At 43.7% G+C, this 19,223-nt stretch overlaps 1 protein-coding gene across 6 annotated transcripts in view; it reads left to right on the top strand.

Moving 5' to 3' along the window:
• Positions 1-7,252: 7,252 nt before the first annotated feature.
• Positions 7,253-19,223, top strand: part of GLB1L3 (galactosidase beta 1 like 3) — a 49,945-nt gene continuing 37,974 nt past the window's right edge. For all 6 annotated transcript variants that reach the window (XR_004270780.1, XM_032284908.1, XM_032284906.1 and 3 more), the window contains exons 1-2: positions 7,253-7,383; positions 7,507-7,797. Coding sequence is in view for 5 of the 6 variants with exons in the window: in XM_032284908.1 (XP_032140799.1) it covers positions 7,280-7,383; positions 7,507-7,797 (395 nt within the window). In the remaining variant the exon portion in view is untranslated. The remainder of the gene's footprint in view (positions 7,384-7,506; positions 7,798-19,223) is intronic.

Raw genomic sequence — 19,223 nt, 5'->3', positions numbered from 1 at the left:
GCCAAGATCATTTAAATAATTAAAATTAAATTTAAAATTTTAAATTGTGGAAAAAATTTTAAATGGTTAAATTTTTAAATTGTTAAAAATTTAAATTTAAAACAATTTTTGCCTTCAAAAGGCTCATGGTTAAACAGTATAAACATTTAGCTAGAAGGTTAGGTCATGATACATGTTTGTTAGAAGGAAAAAGTATTTCAGGCTGGGAGGATTTAGAAAGAAAAGATTCATGATGGAGGCTACTTTGAGTTCAATCTTCACAAATAGGCATGATGTTGGAAGTGAATGAGGGAAGCGCATCCTACCAGGGTAGGAAGGGGGGTCCAGGGTGTGCTGGGGTTGGGGGTGGGGTGCTTATTTTTTAGCTTATGGTTGTCTGGGGTGAACATGGAGCAGAAAGCTGAGTAAGGTTGGAAAGGTAAGTTGAGCCTGAACTCAGCGGGTTATAAATGTTAGGTTAAGAAGTTTAAATTTTATTTAATAGGCAATTGTTAATTAGTTTTAAATTTAAATCTAATTTTAAAATTAAAATAAATTAAATGTTTTAAAATTAAAATAAAATTTAGAATTTTTAATTAAAATTTTAAAAATCAGTAGATCTATTGAGGGACTTCCCTTCCCTGGTCCGCGAGGGGCGTGGTTTCAAATACAGGGATTTCAAATGCAGGGATTTGAGCCCCTCCTCCACGCCTCCATCTGGGGACCAGAGGGGTTTCACATGTAAAGGTCTTGGTCTGATTTTTGCGGGCGCCAGGCCTGGTAGGCAAAGCCAAGCCAGATGGGGCTCTTTTGTCCCAAAATCTGGCCGAAAGCTCTGAGAGGAGGGGGCTCTGTAACTCAGGATTGTGGACCAAGTAACCAATCCCCTATCAGAGTCAAAGATCAATCACTCCGGAGGAAGTTCGAAAGAACTCGCATTGGACGAGAACATGAATGGGGCGGGAATAACTCAAGGGTTAAATATCCAGCGGCTCCCACCTAAACGGATTTCCCTCTCTGGGGTCCCCTCCCACAAAAGCGTGAGAGCTGTCTTCTTTCTCTCTCTCTAACAAATCGCTTTTCTGCAAAATTCTTTGGGTCCACGATGTTTATTCGAACTGCAAACTCCCCGCTCCTCCGGGTCCCTTTCCCCATTCTTCGGGGTTAGAGAGGCCAAGAACCTCTATCTCTGGGAGCTGGATGTGCTCCCACCGCCCCCCCACCCCTTACAATACATTTGAAAGAGATTTTGAAGAACAAATATGAATGGGGAGGCAGCAGATAAGAAACCCAGTTGGGTGGTGACGATGGCATTCAGAATGTGCTGTAAGCCAAGCCTGAGCTTGGCAGGGGCAGGAAGAGGTGGTCATGAGTGGGAGGAAGGCAGCTTCTTGGGACCCCTGTGGCGAGAGGCCCTCCCACAGAAGTAAGGGCTCGCTGAATGTCCCCTTAATCTCTTTCATGGTTTTCCACCCACTGACGGGCACTGGGTGACACTGTGGTTTATTAAAAGCACATAGCTCACAGACTCCCCCAATTTCGTTTTCAGAGTCCTGCATGGAACTAGCAGCTGGCAAGGATGTGCTGTGTGCAGCAGAGCACCTGGGAGCTGGGGCCTCTTCTGGCATTTTCCAGTGAGCTATGATTGGGCAACAGAGTGGGACCCCATCTCTAAAAAAAGATTTTGAAAAAAATATAAAATCAATTAAAAAGGATTTTTAAGCCTTCTAATATTTGGATATAGTTTTCCATGTTACTGTAGTTTATTTTATAGACCTGATGGTTTAGAAGCATTTCACTTTCCCTTTTGCTAGTCACGTGGTTATACTTTCATTTGAAATACATTTGTATACTTTTCCTAAAACACTTTCACCTACGCCATCACACTTAGTTTGAACAGGAGCAGTGCTTTGCATGCGGCTGTTTGCTGAGCAGAGTCTGGTGAACCAATCTGGGCCATGTGAGGCTGAATTTTTCTATTCCAGGGCATTCAGATCCCAGCTGTCACCAACCTGCTGTGTGACAGTACACATTACTGAAAGCCTCTGTGCTCTAGTTTCCTCATTGATAAAGGAGGGATACAAATGGTACCCGCTTTATGGTGCTGTGAGAGTTAAGAGACAACAGAAAAGTCAAACATGGGGCTGGGCGTGGTGGCGCACGCCTGTAATCCCAGCACTTTGGGAGGCCGAGGCGGGCGAATCACAAGGTCAGGAGATCGGGACCATCCTGGCTAACATGGTGAAACCCTATCTCTACTAAAAATATAAAAAGTAGCTGGGCATGGTGGCACATGTCTGTAGTCCCAGCTACTCAGGAGGCTGAGGCAGGAGAATTGTTTGAATCTGGGAGGTGGAGGTTGCCGCGAGCCGAGATCGTGCCACTGCACTCTGGCCTGGGTGACGGAGCGAGAAAAAAAAAAAAAAAAAGGAAATGTCAAACACGTAGAACTGTACGAGTGCTTGGTAAATGTCAGCTGTTAATAACAGAGGAAAAAACCTGATAAAAATAAATCACTTTGGGATAAGGATTTTAATATTCTTACAGACACTCCCCATCCAGTTCTTAGCTCAATGGATCGGGTTATCTGTAAGGACAGTTGCCTCTTTCCGGGTGCCCCATGGAGACAGCAATCCTCCTCTCTTACCTTCTCAAGGCTGGCCCTTTTCCATCATCAAGGCTGCATTCATGCAGAAGGCAAACCTTCCACCCTGACCTGATCAGGCTGATTAACTTCAACTCCTAGGAGAAAAGACTCTTGATAACACATTTTGACCCTCGGTTCTCACCTACAGTTCTGCCTGAATTTCCATTTGCTTAACTAATGGATGCATCTAGCAGACTCAGTCCCTAAAAAAGACACATTTGAATGATAACAGCTAGAGCCCAGCAGCTGAGCTGGGCTGCCCAAAGCTGAGCTCCTCCTTTAGAGAGGACTGCACTTGGCATTAGTTACCCTGTGGAGGAGCAGGCGGAGGCAGAGGTGGAGGCAGAGGCAGAGGCGGGCTGCTTCACTTCCCTCTTCTGGGAGCAGCCCTGCGTGGTGCATATCCATGTCATTTGTTTTTTAATCTTTTGGAGACGATCCGTATCAATTTGATTATCAATTTACCTGAAGTTTGAATGTCTGTAGGGACAAAATATAAAGCTAGGGGTCTGAAGATCTCTAGCAGGGATGTATCTGTAATCTACCTATCCCTCCATCTCAGCCTGTTAACTGTGTATCATCACGGGTTAAATTAATTACTGGGAGACCACAGAGTCAATTTAATAGCTCAAATGAGCATTTTTCAATTTCTGTAATAATCATGACTTAAGCAAACAAAGTTTCTCTAACAAGGATGGCTTATAAGTAGAAGTGGCTAAATTTTCACTTCTGGAAATTATGCTGCTTTTTATTAACTATCAATAAACCTAGAAAGATGATCTTATAAGTAGACAACAGATTTTGCCTACTTTAATCTTAAGGATACCTTTGTCTCAACTCTTTGTTCACAGCTCTCTGACCACTGGAATATTAATAGTTGATAATCTTTCCCTTTAATTTTCCACTGATAATATCAATTCCTATCCCAGATTTTTGGATCTCTCAAGGGTTCTTATTATATAGTTGTCACATACATTTCTTTTTCCTTTTTTTTTTTTTTTGACATGGAGTCTCGCTCTGTCACCAGGCTGGAGTGCAGTGGCATGATCTCGGCTCACTGCAATCTCTGCCTCCCGGGTTCAAACAATTCTCCTGCCTCAGCCTCCTGAGTAGCTGGGATTACAGGCACGTGCCACCATACCCAGCTCATTTTTGTATTCACCATGTTGGCCAGGATGGTCTCGATCTTCTGACCTCGTGATCCACCTGCCTCGGCCTTCCAAAGTGCTGGGATTACAGGTATGAGTCACCACGCCTGGCCTGTCACATACATTTTTTAAAGAGGTCCACCCTAAAAAGAAATCAAGAATGGTCTTTTCTGGTTTATACATGAACTCCTATAGGGTCGTCCACTACTAAAGCAACAGAGGGTGGTGCCTTTTTTTTCTAGAAGCTGCTGTTCTTACAAGAGAGCAATCTAAAAGCAGGAATTGTGCTTAATTAACATCAAAGGGCTGGCACAGGAAGTTTGCAAGCAGTTCTGGAAGCTTTCTGATGTTTTCTGCCTGCTTTGGGAAGTTAACTCTTTGTTTCATCATCAGTTATCTGGATAGGAACTGAAGGGAAAAATATTGATTTTTTTTTTTTTTTTTAACAAATTGCATCAGGATGCTGGGTCTGTGGCTCTAGCAGCTGGTGTTTCCTGTGCTCAGGATGTTGGCCTTGTAGAGTATCTTGAGAGTACTTCTGTACTCTCAACACAGAAACTGACAGCTTAGTTTGATCAAAATTGTTACTTTACCTTGCACATATTCAAGACTTCTACAGGTTTAATGAACACAGAAATCTGGGGGAACTTTCACACTCTCCAGGGCTCATTTGTAGAGGTTCTCAAATACTCCTATCAGCAAAGGGGAGCCCCAGATGGCAAAAGGACACAGGATGAGTCACCCTTCAAATGAACCAATAATCCATTCTTTGGTTCTTCTACCTTTGTCAAAATTCCTCCATCAGCGTCTGCAGAAAATCACAATTCTTGATACACAGCTTGTTCCAATAAATCACAACAGGATTGCTGGTGACTGTAGACCCAGCTGTCAAACTATTTCAACTTGATAGAGAATATGTACATGAAACCTATAGCTGTCATCATACTTAATAGTGAAAAACTGAATGTTTTCCAGCTGGGGACAAGGTAACAATGTTAGTTCTTGCCACTCTTTTTCAACACAGAAATTTTAGTTATCATACTAAGACACACAAGAAAGGAATAAAAAGCCATGTAGACAGGAAAGCTGGAAATAAAACTGTCCATATTTGCAGATGACATAATTATCTACGTAGAAAATGCCAAGTAATCTATAAATAACCTCTTAAAATTAGTAGGTGTTACCAAGCTCACAGGATACAAGATCGACATGGGAAACTCAATCACATTTCTATATGCTAACAACAAACATGTCAAAACTGAAATGAAATATAATAACATTTTAAACCTCTTAAGAGCAATGGAAATAGTTAAGTATAAACCTGACAATACATGCATAGGATCTGTATATTGAAAAATCACACAATTCTGATGAAGTGGATAAAGAACTATTTAAATAGAGAGACATACATGTTTGTGGGTTCAAGACTCAATAAGGATATAATTCTCAATTTGATCTGTAGGTTGATTGCAATTCCTATAGAAATACCAGCGTGGATTTTTGTAGAAACAGACAAGTTTATTCTAAATTTTATGTGGGAAGGCACAAGCCCTAGAATACTTTAAACTTGACAAAGAAGAATAAAGTGTGTGGCCGTAAAACCACAGTGTACAAAATTATTAACAGTTCATTACTTACAACCCAAAAATGAAGAAAAGATGGGCAATTTGGACATTTTCAGGGAGCTAAGGTTTTAGAGAGGAAAGTATCCTTGTAATGAATGAGACAAGAGAAACTCCCTTACCCCAACACAATATTCTCTGAGAACTGCATTCCTGGTTTCAACCTGATGTGATAGGCTCTGTTCTGTCAAATGGGAGAAGCAAAGACGTCAAAGGGAGAAATCAGAAGACGTATTTTTTTTCCATCGTAGAGATTTCACATCACCGTTTCCAAAATCGAGTTCATCACCTTTCCCTCTAGGCAGGCTCTATCCCTTCCTATGTCTCCCATCTCAATCGTCGTCACCGCCAAGTTACTTAAGCCGGAAACACACGGCCGTCCAGACTCCTCGCTCTGTATCACCGACTTCATGCGCTCCATTATCGAGAGCGGCGGGTTTAACCTCGTAAGTCTTCCCGGAACGCGTGCCCTCCTCTTGGGTAGCGTTACTACCGTGAGCGCCCACCGGAGAGGACATGGTTCTCATCTAGCCTCCACCCTGCAGCCGAGTAAATCTCCGTGAAACGAACACCTGGCTTAGTTTCTGCTGTAAACCGTGTAATAGTCCCCACTGTTTTCTGAAGGGGCTTGGCGTTCACCGCCCCCACCCCGCGCCTGCCTCCTGCCTGTCCGGCAACTTCGTCCCCGCAGCCTCCGCAGCGCTCGCACCTGCTGTGAAGCTGTGCTCGGGCCGCTCCCGCCGAGGGAACCGCTTTCCCACGGCTCTGCGCTCCAATTCTCACTCGTTTATCACGAGGTAACAGTGTGGGGAAACTAGAATTTTCCGAGGGCTCTCGCCTGTACTTCGTGTTCCTCTGTGAATCCTTGCTTTATGATCTGCACATGGTTTCTAGAGCGCGCTGCATGGAGACTTCCTGCGGTGCCCCGCGCCGGGCTCTCTCCGCCTCTCTCCCACGCGCAGGCCTTTCTGTGCCAGCTGGCTGTCGACCGAGGTCAGGAAGCCCAAGGTCGGGGCGTTAACCCACGGGCCCTCCCGCTTTCCCTCCAAGGGCCGAGAGGCGTCTACACCCGGAAGGGCTGCGCGGACACCTGGAGCGCCAGCGGCGCCGGGCTGTCCTCTTGGTGCGGAGCCAGACAGCGCAGCCTTGGGACCCCGACCCGGCTCCCGCGCCTCCGGACAGATTTCTGCCCCGGCTCCCCGCGCAGCGCGCAGTCCTGAGCTGAGAGGGGCGGGAACCGCGAGAGACCCTCGGCGCCACTGCCTCGCAGCGATGGGGTCCTCGCCTCTACTCAGGTGAGGGATCGCCGCTGCCCCGGCCGCAGCCCAGCCCGCCCTCTCGGGCTCCCCACCACCCCAGCGTGCCTGGGAGCCTCCGGACCTCCCCGGGTCCTGTGCCCAGCCAGGCGCCCGAGGCCGCGCGGCGCCAGGCTCCGTCCTCAAGCCCGCTCTCCCCAGCTTTTGTCTGAAGATCCCCTCGCTACCCCCGCCCTGCGGAGGGGCTGTTCACCAGATGCCAGAAAATCAGGGTTGGGGATGCAGGCCAGGGGCTCCAGCCGCTGGGCGCCGCGTCCTTCCTGAACCTGGTGGTGGAAGCGCGCCCACGTCCCCCTTTCCCGGACACCCGCCCGCGGTGCCCAGCCGTGTCTGTAGGATCTAGGACTGGACGTCTGTCCCCGGCCTCCGTCGTGACCGAGGAGGATTGGCCGGGCGATGCGGCGCTCTCCTGGCCCTGAGCCGCCTAGAAGACCTGCCTGTGTCGCAGGCCCCCTCCGGGGTTCCGGCCTCTAAAGCGCCCAGGTCCTTGCCGCTTGGTGGGACGAGCGCCTTCCCCTTGTCACTGTTATCCTTTCTCCTTTCAGCGCGTGTCTCTCCTGGAAGAGAATGGTGGGCATCTTTTTCCTGCCGTTTATCTTATCAGGTTTTGGTCCTCGGTTTAAACAGGAAGAGAACCTCGTGTTCGGAAAAGCGCATCCGCCCCAGCCCAGGTTTGACCGAGAGCTACATTCCTGGGGAGGGAGGGGAGCGATCTCTTCTTTCTTGGAGAAAATAATATCACGAGTGTGCACAGAACACGCCCCACTAACAAGAACTTTTTTTTTTTTCGCTAGGGTTTCAGCCGTCCCTCCGAGACCTCTCCCGAGCCCTCTCTCCCTTTCCACTTTCTTTCCCTCGCCCACCTCCTCCAGGTTTAATTGGTCTCATCTGACTCCTTTGGAGCTGAAGAACCGATCTGTGGGACTTGGAACTGAAAGCACAGGTCAGGGTAACCCCCACTTCACACTGGAGGGCCAGAAGTTCCTGATCTTCGGGGGCTCCATCCACTATTTCCGGGTGCCCAGGGAGTACTGGAGGGACCGTCTGCTGAAGCTGAAGGCCTGTGGCTTCAACACTGTCACCACGTGAGTGCCGGCCCCTCACCTCCATGACCTTGTTACCCTACAAGTGCATCCTGCCTGGGAGCCTCGGTTTTGGGGTCCAGCGTGAGGACTTACCTTCTGAATGTTTCCAGCACATACCTTTTATGCTTAAGCCTCCCGCTGTCACTTAAGTCTCCTGCTGAGTTTGCTCTGTGATTAAAGACTTGGATAGGGGTTAGTAGGAGACGCTAAAGGTAGGAGGTTATTTCCTCAGAAATCTGTCTAACGAAGGAATACCGGGATCCCTAAGAGCACTCAGTTTAATGACATAAGCTTAAGGGACACGTACAGATAAACATGTACTTACAGATACATACATGGTTTGGTTTTAAAACAACTTTTTGGGGAACAGGGTCTCACTCTGTTGCTCAGGCTGGAGTGCAGTGGCATGATCTCAGCTCATGACAGCCTCTACTTCTCAGGCTCAGGTGATCCTCCTGCCTCAGCCTCCTGATTAGCTGGGGCCACAAGTGCATGCCCCCACACCAGGTTAATTTTTTGAATTATTTGTAGAGATGGGGTTTTGCCATGTTGCCTGGGCTGGGCTCAAACTCCTGGATTCAAGCAATTCATCCACCTCAGCCTGCCAAAGTGCTGCACACCACCAACAATTTTTATTTATGTTTGTGAAGATGAACAGGTAGAGAAATAATGGCAGTATTAAAAATGAACGTGTAAGGAAATACCAGTATTGCTAAAGTGAAATTTAAAGGCATGAACAGAATGAACACTGTAGGTTAGTGATTAAGATAATGGGGATTTAGAGGCAGGTAGACGTGACTTTCAGTCCCAGCTCTGCCTCTAACTAAGCACCATATCAAGGCCTGGTGTCCTTGTCAGTAAATGGGCAGAATAAGAATTACCTCATAAGGATGTTTAAAGGGGATAAAATCTTTACCTTCTTTAAGTGCAATGCCTGTCATAATGCCTGCCATGCATATGTACTCAGTAATGTTGGCAAGAAGAAATGGGAACCCAGTTTAGTCAATCAGAAGAATTGAAATATAAATGAGCATGAATTTAACGTGATTACCCATATGCTGACAAAACGTCACATGCATTTAGTAGGTGCTGACAGCCATGGACTTCCTAAGTGCTTTCACTCAATCCTTGAAACTGTCCTGTGAGAGGGAGCTTGTAACTCCTACTTTGCAGGGGAAGACACTGAGCACACAGAGGTTAACCTGCTTGTTCGATGGTGTGCAGTGTCTGGACTGCGGTGAGGCAGGCAGTGCGGCTGCAGAGCCCACACTCCTTAATACAAGTAATGCCCTTCCCAGCAGGATTGCCTCCAGGTGTGACCATGCAGCTGTGAGCGTGGATGCCACAGAAGACACACGCAGGACGTAGGCTCCTGCCTGCACACAGATGGCAAGTCAAATAAAAGCTGTGCCAAACCAAAAATCGTATTTTCTTGTTTTTTTTTTTGTTTTGTTTTTAAGACAGGGCTTTGTAGCTGAGGTGGTGTTACAGTGTCACAATCATGACTCACTGCAGCCTCGACCTCCTGGGCTCAAGTGGTCCTCCTGCCTAAGCCCCCTGAGTAGCTGGGACTACAGCCATGCCACCATGCCAGCTGATTTTTAAATGTTTTGTAGAGATGAGGTCTCATTATGTTGCCTAGGCTGGTTTTAAACTCCTGAGCTCCAGCGATCCTCCCACCTTCCAAAGTGCTGGCATTACAGGTGTGAGCCACTCTACCTGGCTGCAAAAATCATATTTGAATTGGGAACAGTGGAGTTGTCTTCATAACATAACCATTTCCAGAAAACTCTTGAAACTCAAGAGAACTGGGAGCTAATTAAGGTGCATAGAAGAGTGAACCTCAAGAAAATCTTTCGTGGAAGGGTGCATTGTTGAGGCTTCATGTAAAAGGATGTGCAGCTAACATCATTGGATTGGTGTTTCTGGATTTTACAGGGAAGGCAGGAAGACCACCCTTAGCATAATGATTGTGCCATTGCCAAAACAGAGATGCTCATTTAAATATCCTACTGCTATAAAGTAAGATACCGATTTTTGTTATTGACTAAACACTCATGTCGTATTTACACATAACCAGGCGTGCTGTAAGGCGTGAGAAAGACAAATTCATTTAATCCCTATTGCAGTCGTATGTGGTGAGTAGTGTTATGATCACCTTTTGCAGATGAGAAAACAGACCAAGAGAGGTTGTCACTTTCCCAAAGTCAAGCAGTGACAAAGGTACATAGTAATAGCAGACCTGCGCTGGGACCACATGGGGCTCCGGGCCGGCTGCTGAACAATTCCACCGCCTGCAGACCTGCGGGCTTTGCTCAGGGATTGGAGGGCATGCTCACAGCACTTGGCAACATTTAAGTCTAAGTGTCCTTTGCAGGGGCAATGTTATGATACAGAATATATGTGTGTGTGTATGTGGACATCTATCATCTATCTATTTATCTATCTATCTATCTATCTATCTATCTATCTATCTATCTATCTATCATCTATCTGTCATCTATCTATTATCTATCTGTCTATCATCTGTCTGTCTATCATCTGCCTGTCTATCTATCTATCTATCTATCTATCTATCTATCTATCTATCATCTATCTATCTATCATCTATCTATCATCTATCTTTCTATCATCCATCTATCTATCTATCTATCTATCTATCTCTCTCTCTCTCTCTTGATGAGATTATCGCACCAGCAATTAGAAAGGTCTGTTGTTTTCATGAAGTTAACAACAGAAAAAAATAAAAGTAGTACTGAGAAGCTCAGATTTACACTATGGAAAGCGAAAGACTGAAAAAGTATGAGCAAAGTGCTATGGGACATGTAATGTAACATTTTACACCTGTAATTATATGGGTTATGCTAATGCCATTTTTTTTTTTTTTGAGACTGAGTTTCACTCTTGTTGCCCAGGCTGGAGTGCAATGGTGCCATCTTGCTCACCGCAGCCTTCGCCTCCTGGGTTCAAGTGGTTGTCCTGCCTCAGCCTTCTGAGTAGCTGGGATTATAGGCATGTGCCATCACGCCTGGCTAATTTTGTATTTTTTAGTAGAGACAGGGCTTTGCCATGTTGGTCAGGCTGGTCTCGACTCCTAACCTCAGGTGATCTGCCCACCTCAGCCTCCCAAAGTGCTGGGATTACAGACGTGAGCCACTGTGCCCGGCCAATGCCAAAATATTTAACTCTACATTGCCCTCCTTGGTTAATTCTACATTGCTATGGCTTGTACTTACACTACATTGGATTTTTTAAAAGGGCATATGATGGTTGTCCTGATACTTCTACACAACTGACCAGCCACCCTATATGACCAAATACAGAAACGTAAAAACTGCTCCAGAATTAGACGCCCCGTCCACCTGAGGGCCTGCCACCACCATCTTGTCACACTTACTGTAAAGTAGGAGATGCTTAGAGGGCCCTGTGCCTTATTGCCGAGCTGGTACTGAAGGGTGAATTTGAAGCTGAGAGGCAGTAAATTGATAACTGGCTCATTTAAAATGCAAAGCATTTAATCAGAAATAATTATTGAGTTTTACTGAGAGCTGCTTCTGCATCTGTTGGGGGATAATACAGTTTTTCTTCACTCTTCTTTTGAAGTGTTGAATTACATCAGCGATTTTTCTGATAGTCAAGCAACCATACGGTACTTGTATAAACTCTGCTGGGTTCTGAGATATGTACACATTACATACACATAGACTTTATTTGCTAGTATTTTATTTTGAATGTGTTTATCTATGATTATAAGTGAAAGTGATTTAAAATTTTATTTTTGTTAATATTCTCATCCAGTTTTTAATCAATCTTATAATAAGTTCATAAAATGTGTAAATCTTCTTTTCTTACTTATTGAAAATATTCGGCACAAGAATTATCTTTACCCTGAAGGTTTCTTAAGATTCACCTGTAAACTCTATGACTACTATCTTTTGAGGTTGCGAGGTGAAGGTTTTTAGGATGACGTAGCTCTTTGAATGGTTATTAACTCATGTTCTCTGTTTTTCTAGAGCACATCCTGTTTTCCCCCTGTAGATCTTTTTTTTCTTAAACTTTTTTTCTTTCTTTCTTTCTTCTTCCTTCCTTATTTCTTTCCTTTCTTCCCTCCCTCCCCTCCCTCCCTTCCCTCCATCCCTCCCTTCCTTCGTTTCCCTCCCTCCCTCGCTCCCTCCCTCGCTCCCTCCCTTCCTTCCTTCCTTCCTTTCGCTTTTTCACCCAGACTGGGGTGCAGTGGTGTGATCTCAGCTACTGCAACCTCTGCCTCCTGGATTTAAGCAATCCTCCTGCTTCAGCATCCGAGTAGCTGGGATTCTGGGCGCCCACCACCACACCCAGCTAATTTTTGTATTTTTAAGACGGACTTTCACCATATTGGTCAGGTTGGTCTCAAACTCCTGACCTCAGGTGATCCGCCTGCCTCAGCCTCCAAAGAATTGGAATTACAGGCATGAGCCACCATGCCCAACCTTCTCTCTTCTTTTGAACTGACTGGGACTTGAGCAATTTTTCCTTCCTTACCTGTACTCACTTGGAAGTTACATACATCACATTGTATACTTGGGTTGTTTTTTCTTTTTTCTAAATCTTATCTGTTTCTTTTGAGTCTTTTCAAATAACTAGCTTGTAGCTTTGTTAATACTCTGTATGTTTCAGATTTATACTTCATGGTCTGAGTTATGTGTAATTTCATTTTCTTTAGTTTATTCAACTTAGTGCCTTCTCTTCTCTGTCCTTCTCCTCAGTTTCCTGCTCCTCCTCCTTCTTTCTTCCCTGAGTTAATATTTAGCTTCTTTTATTTCCAGTCTTTAGTGTTTTCTAATATATTCATTCTGAGATATAAATGTTTCTCTGAAAGCTGCTTTGGTTATATAGCCCACAAATTTTGCTACGTAGTGCTTTGAATGCGATTTATTTTCAAATATTTCTTAAGTTTTGTTGTTGTTTTCATTAGCTATTTGGGGATATGCTTTCTGTTTTATTTATTCTAAGTTTTACTATTTTTATGATTATTATTATACTTTAAGTTCAGAGGCACATGTGCAGAGTGTGCAGGATTGTTACATAGGTATACATGTGCTATGGTGGTTTGCTGCATCCATCACCCCGTCATCTACATTAGGTATTTCTCCTAATGCTATCTCTCCCCTATCCCCTCCACCCCCTGCTCTCCCTCCCCTAGCCTCCCCTCCTGACAGGCCCCAGTGAGTGATGTTCCCTCCCTGTGTCCATGTGTTCTCATTGTTCAACACCCACTTATGAGTGAGAACATGTGGTGTTTTGTTTTCTGTTCTCGTGTCAGTTTGCTGAGAATGATGGTTTCCAGCTTCACCCATGTCCCAGCAAAGAACATGAACTCACCCTTTTTTATGGCTGCATAGTATTCCATGGTGTATATGTGCCACATTTTCTCTATCCAGTCTGTTATTGATGGGCATTTGGGTTGGTTCCAAGTGTTTGCTATTGTGAACAGTGCTGCAGTAAACATATGTGTACATTTGTTTTTATAATAGAATGATTTATAATTCTTTGGATATATACTCAGTAATGGGATTACTGGGTCAAACAGTATTTCTAGTTTTAGACCCTTGCAGAATCGCCACGCTGTCTTCCACAATGGTTGAACTAATTTACACTTCCACCAACAGTGTAAAAGTGTTCCTATTTCTTCACATCCTCTCCAGCATCTCCTGTCTCCTGATTTTTTAATGTCTGCCATTCTAACTGGCGTGAGATGACATCTCAATGTGGTTTTGATTTGCATTTCTCTAATGACCAGTGATGATGAGCATTTTTTTGTATGTTTGTTGGCTGCATAAATGTCTTCATTTGAGAAGTGTTTGTTCATATCCTTTGCCCACTTTTTGATGGGGTTTTATTTTCTTGTAATTTTGTTTAAGTTATTTGTAGATTCTGGATATTAGCACTTTGTCACATGGGTAGATTGCAAAAGATTTTTCCCATTCTGTTGGTTGCTGGTTCACTCTAATGATAGTTTCTTTCGCCTCTTAAATTTAATTAGATCCCATTTGTCTATTTTGGCTTTTGTTACCATTGCTTTTGGTGTTTTAGTCATGAAGTCCTTGCCCATGCCTATGTTCTGAATGGTATTGCCTATGTTTTCTTCCAGGGTTTTTATGGTGTTAGGTCTTATATTTAAATCTTTAATCCATCTGCAGTTAATTTTTGTATAAGGTATAAAGAAGGGATCCAGTTTCAGCTTTCTGCATGTGGCTAGCCTGTTTTCCCAACACATTAACATTAATAAATATTAAATAGGAAATCCTTTCCCCATCGCTTGTTTTTGTCAGGTTTGTCAAAGATCGCCTGGTTGTAGATGTGTGCATTATTTCTGAGGCCTCTGTTCTATTCCATTGGTCTATATCTCTGTTTTGGTACCAGTACCATGCTGTTTTGCTTACTGTAGCCTTGTAGTATAGTTTGAAATCAGGTAGCTTGATGCCTCCAGCTTTTTTTTTGCTTAGGATTGTCTTGGCTAGGTGGACTTATTTTTGGTTTCATATGAAATTTAAGGTGTTTTTTTTTCAATTCTATGAAGAGAGGCAATGGTAGCTTGATGGGGATAGCATCAAATCTATAATTTGCTTTGGGCAGTGTGGCCATTTTCACGATATTGATTCTTCCTAACCATGAGCATGGAATGTTTTTCCATCTGTTTGTGGCCTCTCTTATTTCCTTGAGCAGTGGTTTGTAGTTCTCCTTGAAGAGATCCTTTGCATCCTTTGTTAGTTGTATTCCTAGGTATTTTATTCTTTTTGTAGCAATTGCGAATGGGAGTTCACTCATGATTTGGCTCTTTGTTTGTCTATTGTTGGTGCATAGGAATGCTTGTGATTTTTGCACATTGATTTTGTATCCTGAGACTTCACTGAAGTTGCTTATCAGCTTAAGGAGATTTTTGGGTGAGACGATGGAGTCTTCTAAACATACAATCACGTCATCTGCAAATAGAGACAATTTGACTTCCTCTTTTCCTAACTGAACACGCTTTATTTCTCTTTCTTGCCGATTACCCTGCCCAGAACTTCCAATACTGTATTGAATAGTAGCAGTGAGAGAGGACATCCTTGTCTTGTGCCAGGTTTCAAAGGGAATACTTCCAGTTTTTGCCCATTCAGTATGATATTGGCTGTGGGTTTGTTGTAAATAGCTTTTATTGAGACTTGTTCCATCAATACCTAGCTTATGGAGAGTGTTTAGCATAAAGGGCTGTTGAATTTTGTCAAAGGCCTTCTCCACATCTGTTGAGATAATCATGCGGTTTTTGTCTTCGGTTCTCTTTATGTGATGGATTACATTTATAGATTTGCATATGTTGAACCAGGCTTGCATCCGAGGGATGAAGCCAACTTGATGATGATGGATAAGCTTTTTGATGTGCTGTTGATTTGGTTTGCCAGTATTTTATTAAGGATTTTTGCATCAATATTCATCATGGATATTGGCATGAAATTTTCTTTTTTAGTTGTGTCTCTGCCAGGTTTTGGTATCAGTATGATGTTGGTCTCATAAAATGAGTTAGGGAGGATTCCCTCTTCTTCTATTGTTTGGAATAGTTTCAGAAGGAATGGTACCAGCTCCTCTTTGTACCTCTGGTAGAATTTGGCTGTGAACCAGTCTTGTCCTGGACTTTTTTTGTAGATAGGCTATTAATTGCTGCCTCAATTTCAGACCTTTTTATTGGTCTATTCAGGGATTCAACTTCTTCCGGGTTTAGTCTTGGGAGGGTGTAAGTATCCAGAAATGTATCTATTTCTTCCAGATTTACTGGTTTATTTGTATAGAGGTGTTTATACACTTCTGGTATGTTGTGTCTTCATTCTCATTGGTTTCAAAGAACATCTTTATTCTGCCTTCATTTCATTATTTATCCAGTAGTCATTCAGGAGCAGGTTGTTCAGTTTCCATGTAGTTGTGCGATTTTGATGTGAGTTTCTTAATCCTGAGTTCTAATTTGATTGTACTGTGGTCTGAGAGACTGTTATGATTTCTGTTCTTTTGCATTTGCTAAGGAGTGTTTTACTTCCAATTATTGGTCAATTTTAGAATAAGTGTGATGTGGTGCTGAGAAGAATGTATATTCTGTGGATTTGACGTGGAGAGTTCTGTAGATGTCTATTAGGTCTGCTTGGTCTAGATCTGAGTTCAAGACCTGGATATCCTTGTTAGTTTTCTGTCTTGCTGATCTGTCTAGTATTGATAGTGGGATGTTAAAGTCTCCCGAAATTATTGTGTAGGAGTCTAAGTCTCTTTGTAGGTCATTAAGAACTTTCTTTATGTATCTAAGTGCTCATGTATTGGGTGCATATATATATTTAGGATAGTTAGCTCTTCTTGTTGAATTATTCCCTTTACCATTATGTAATGCCCTTCTTTGTCTCTTTTGATCTTTGTTGGTTTAAAGTCTGTTTTATCAGAGGCTAGAATTGCGACCCCTGCTTTTTTTTTTTTTTTCCTTTCCATTTGCTTGGTAAATATTCCTCCATCCCTTTATTTTGAGCCTATGTGTGTCTTTGCACAAGAGATGGATTACCTGAATACAGCACACTGATGGGTCTTGACTCTTTTTCCTACTTGCCAGTCTGTGTCTTTTGATTGGGGCATTTAGCCCATTTACATTTAAGATTAATATTGTTATGTGTGAATTTGATCCTGCCATTTTGATGCCAGCTGGTCGTTTTGCCCATTAGTTGATGCATTTCTTCATTGTGTCGATGATCTTTACAATTTGGTATGTTTTTGCAGTGGCTGGTACTGGTTGTTCCTTTCCATGTTTAGTGCTTCCTTCAGGAGCTTCTGTAAGGCAGGCCTGGTGGTGACAAAAATCTCTCAGCATTTGCTTGTCCATAAAGGATTTTATTTCTCCTTTGTTTATGAAGCTTAGTTTGGCTGGATATGAAATTCTGGGTTGAAAATTCTTTTCTTTAAGGATGTTGAATATTGGCCCCCACTCTTCTGGCTTGTAGGGTTTCTCCAGAGAGATCCACTGTGAGTCTGATGGGCTTCCCTTTGTGGGTAACCCCACCTTTCTCTCTGGATGCCTTTTTTTTTTTTTAGCATTTTTTTTTTTCATTTCAACTCTGGTGAATCTGATAATTACGTGTCTTGGGGTTGCTCTTCCTGAGGAATATCTTGTGGTGTTCTCTGTATTTCCTGGATTTGCATGTTGGCTTGCCCTGCTAGGTTGGGGAAGTTCTCTTGGATAATATCCTGAAGAGTGTTTTCCAACTTAGTTTCATTCTCCCCATCACTTTCAGGTACAATGATCAAATGTAGATTAGGTCTTTTCACATAATCTCATATTTCTTGGAGGCTTTGTTTATTTATTTTTGCTCTTTTTTCTCCAATCTTGACTTCTTGTTCTATTTCATTGAGTTGATCTTCAATCTCTGATATCCTTTTTTCTTCTTGATCAGTTTGGCTATTGAAACTTGTATATGGTTCATGAAATTCTTGTGCTGTGTTTTTCAGCTCCATCAAGTCATTTATGTTCTTCTCTATGCTGGTTATTCTAGTTAGCATTTCATCTAACCTTTTTTCAAGGTTCTTAGCTTCCTTGCTTTGGGTTAGAACATGTTCCGTTAGCTCAGAGAAGTTCGTTATTACACACATTTTAAAGCCTGCTTCTGTGAATTTGTCGAACTCATTCTCCATCCAGTTTTCCCTTGCTGGTGAGGAGTTGTGATCCCTTGGAGGAGGAGAGGCGTTCTGGTTTTTTGAGTTGGCATCCTTTTTGCACTGGTTTCTTCCCATCTTGGTGGATTTATCAACCTTTGGTTTTTAAAGTTGGTGACCTTTGGATGGGGTCTCTGAGTGGATGTCCTTTCTGTTGATGTTGAAATTATTTCTTTCTGTTTGTTAGTTTTCCTTCTTACAGGCCCCTCTGCTGCAGGTCTGCTGGCATTTGGTGGAGGTCCGCTCCGGACCCTGCTTGCCTGGGAATCACCAGCGGGGGCTGCAGAACAGCAAAGATTGCTGCCTCTTCTTTCCTCTGGTAGCTTCGTCGTAGAAGGGTACCCATCAGATGCCAGCCAGAGCTCTCCTGTATGAGGTGTCTGTCAATCCCTGCTGGGAGGTGCCTCCCAGTCAAGATACCCAGGGGTCAGCTAGCCACTTGAGGGGACAATCTATCCCTTATCAGAGCTTGAGAGCTGTGCTTCGAGATCCATTGCTCCCTTCAGAGCTGCTGGGCAGGGATATTTAAGTCTGCTGAAGCTGTAACCATAACTGCCGCTTTTCCCAGATGCTCTGTCCCAGGAAGATCAGGGCTTTATTTATAAGACCCTGACAGGCTACTGCCTTTTTTCAGAGATGCCCTGCCCAGCAAGGAGGGAGTCTAGGGACACAGTCTGCCTGCAGTGGCCTTGCTGAGCTGTCGTGGGCTCTGCCCAGTCACTGTGTAAACTTCCCCGTGACTTTGTTTACATAGGCAAGGTTAAAACCACCTACCTGAGCCTCAGCAATGGTGGATGCCCTCCCTGCACCAAGCTCTCATGTCCCAGGTCAAGCTCAGACTGGTATACTGGCTGTGAGAATTTCAAGCCAGTGGGTCTTAGTTTGCTGGTCTTTGTGTGGGTGGGACCCACCAAGCCAGATCACTTGGCTCTCTGGCTTCAGCCCCCTTTTCAGGGGAAAGAGCCGTTCTGTCTCACTGGCATTCCAGGTGCCACAGGGTTATGGAAAAAAAAAAAAAAAAAAAAAAAACTGCTGCAGCTAGCTCAGTGTCTTCCCAACCGGCCGCCCAGTTTTGTGCTGGAAACCTGGGGCCCTGGTGTTCTAGGCACTGGAGGGAATATCCTGGTTTGTGGGTTGTGAAGACCATGGGGAAAGTGCAGTATCTGAGCCAGAGCGCCAGAGTGCCAGGAAAAGTCCCTAATGGCGCCCCGTGGCTAGGAGAGGGAGTTCCTTGGCTGCTTGTGCTTCCCAGGTGAGGTGATGCCCCACCTTGCTTCAGCTCACCCTCCTTGGGCTGTACCCACTGTCTAACCAGTTCCAATGAGATGAACCGGGTACCTCAGTTGGAAGTGTGGAGATCACCCGTCTTCTGCGTTGCTCTTGCTGGGAGCTGCACACAGGAGCTGTTCCTATTCAGCCATCTTGCCGGAAATTTCAATTTTTACTATTTTAAACTGTAATTTTAAAATTTATTTGCCTTTGTCTTGGGATCCTGGACTATGTGATATAGGTTTTTGGAATTTGTTGAGATTTGCTTTGTGACATAGTACCTGCCAATATTTTACAACTGTTTCATGCATTTTAAATTTTGTTTGGTCTTTTAAATTTTACATTCTTTTTTCATACTTAGTTCTACAGATGCGCTTTTTAAGGGAATGTAAATGCTCCATCTGTTGGCTACTGGGTTCTCTCTCTATTTATTAGGTGAAGCCTTTTAATTATGCTGTACA

Source organism: Sapajus apella, unplaced genomic scaffold (assembly GCF_009761245.1).
Source record: "Sapajus apella isolate SASKATOON/1434 unplaced genomic scaffold, GSC_monkey_1.0 scaffold16, whole genome shotgun sequence".
Taxonomy (NCBI): Eukaryota; Metazoa; Chordata; class Mammalia; order Primates; family Cebidae; genus Sapajus; species Sapajus apella.
The sequence above is the reverse complement of the archived record's forward strand: the minus strand, read 5'-3'. Positions and strand labels throughout refer to the sequence as shown.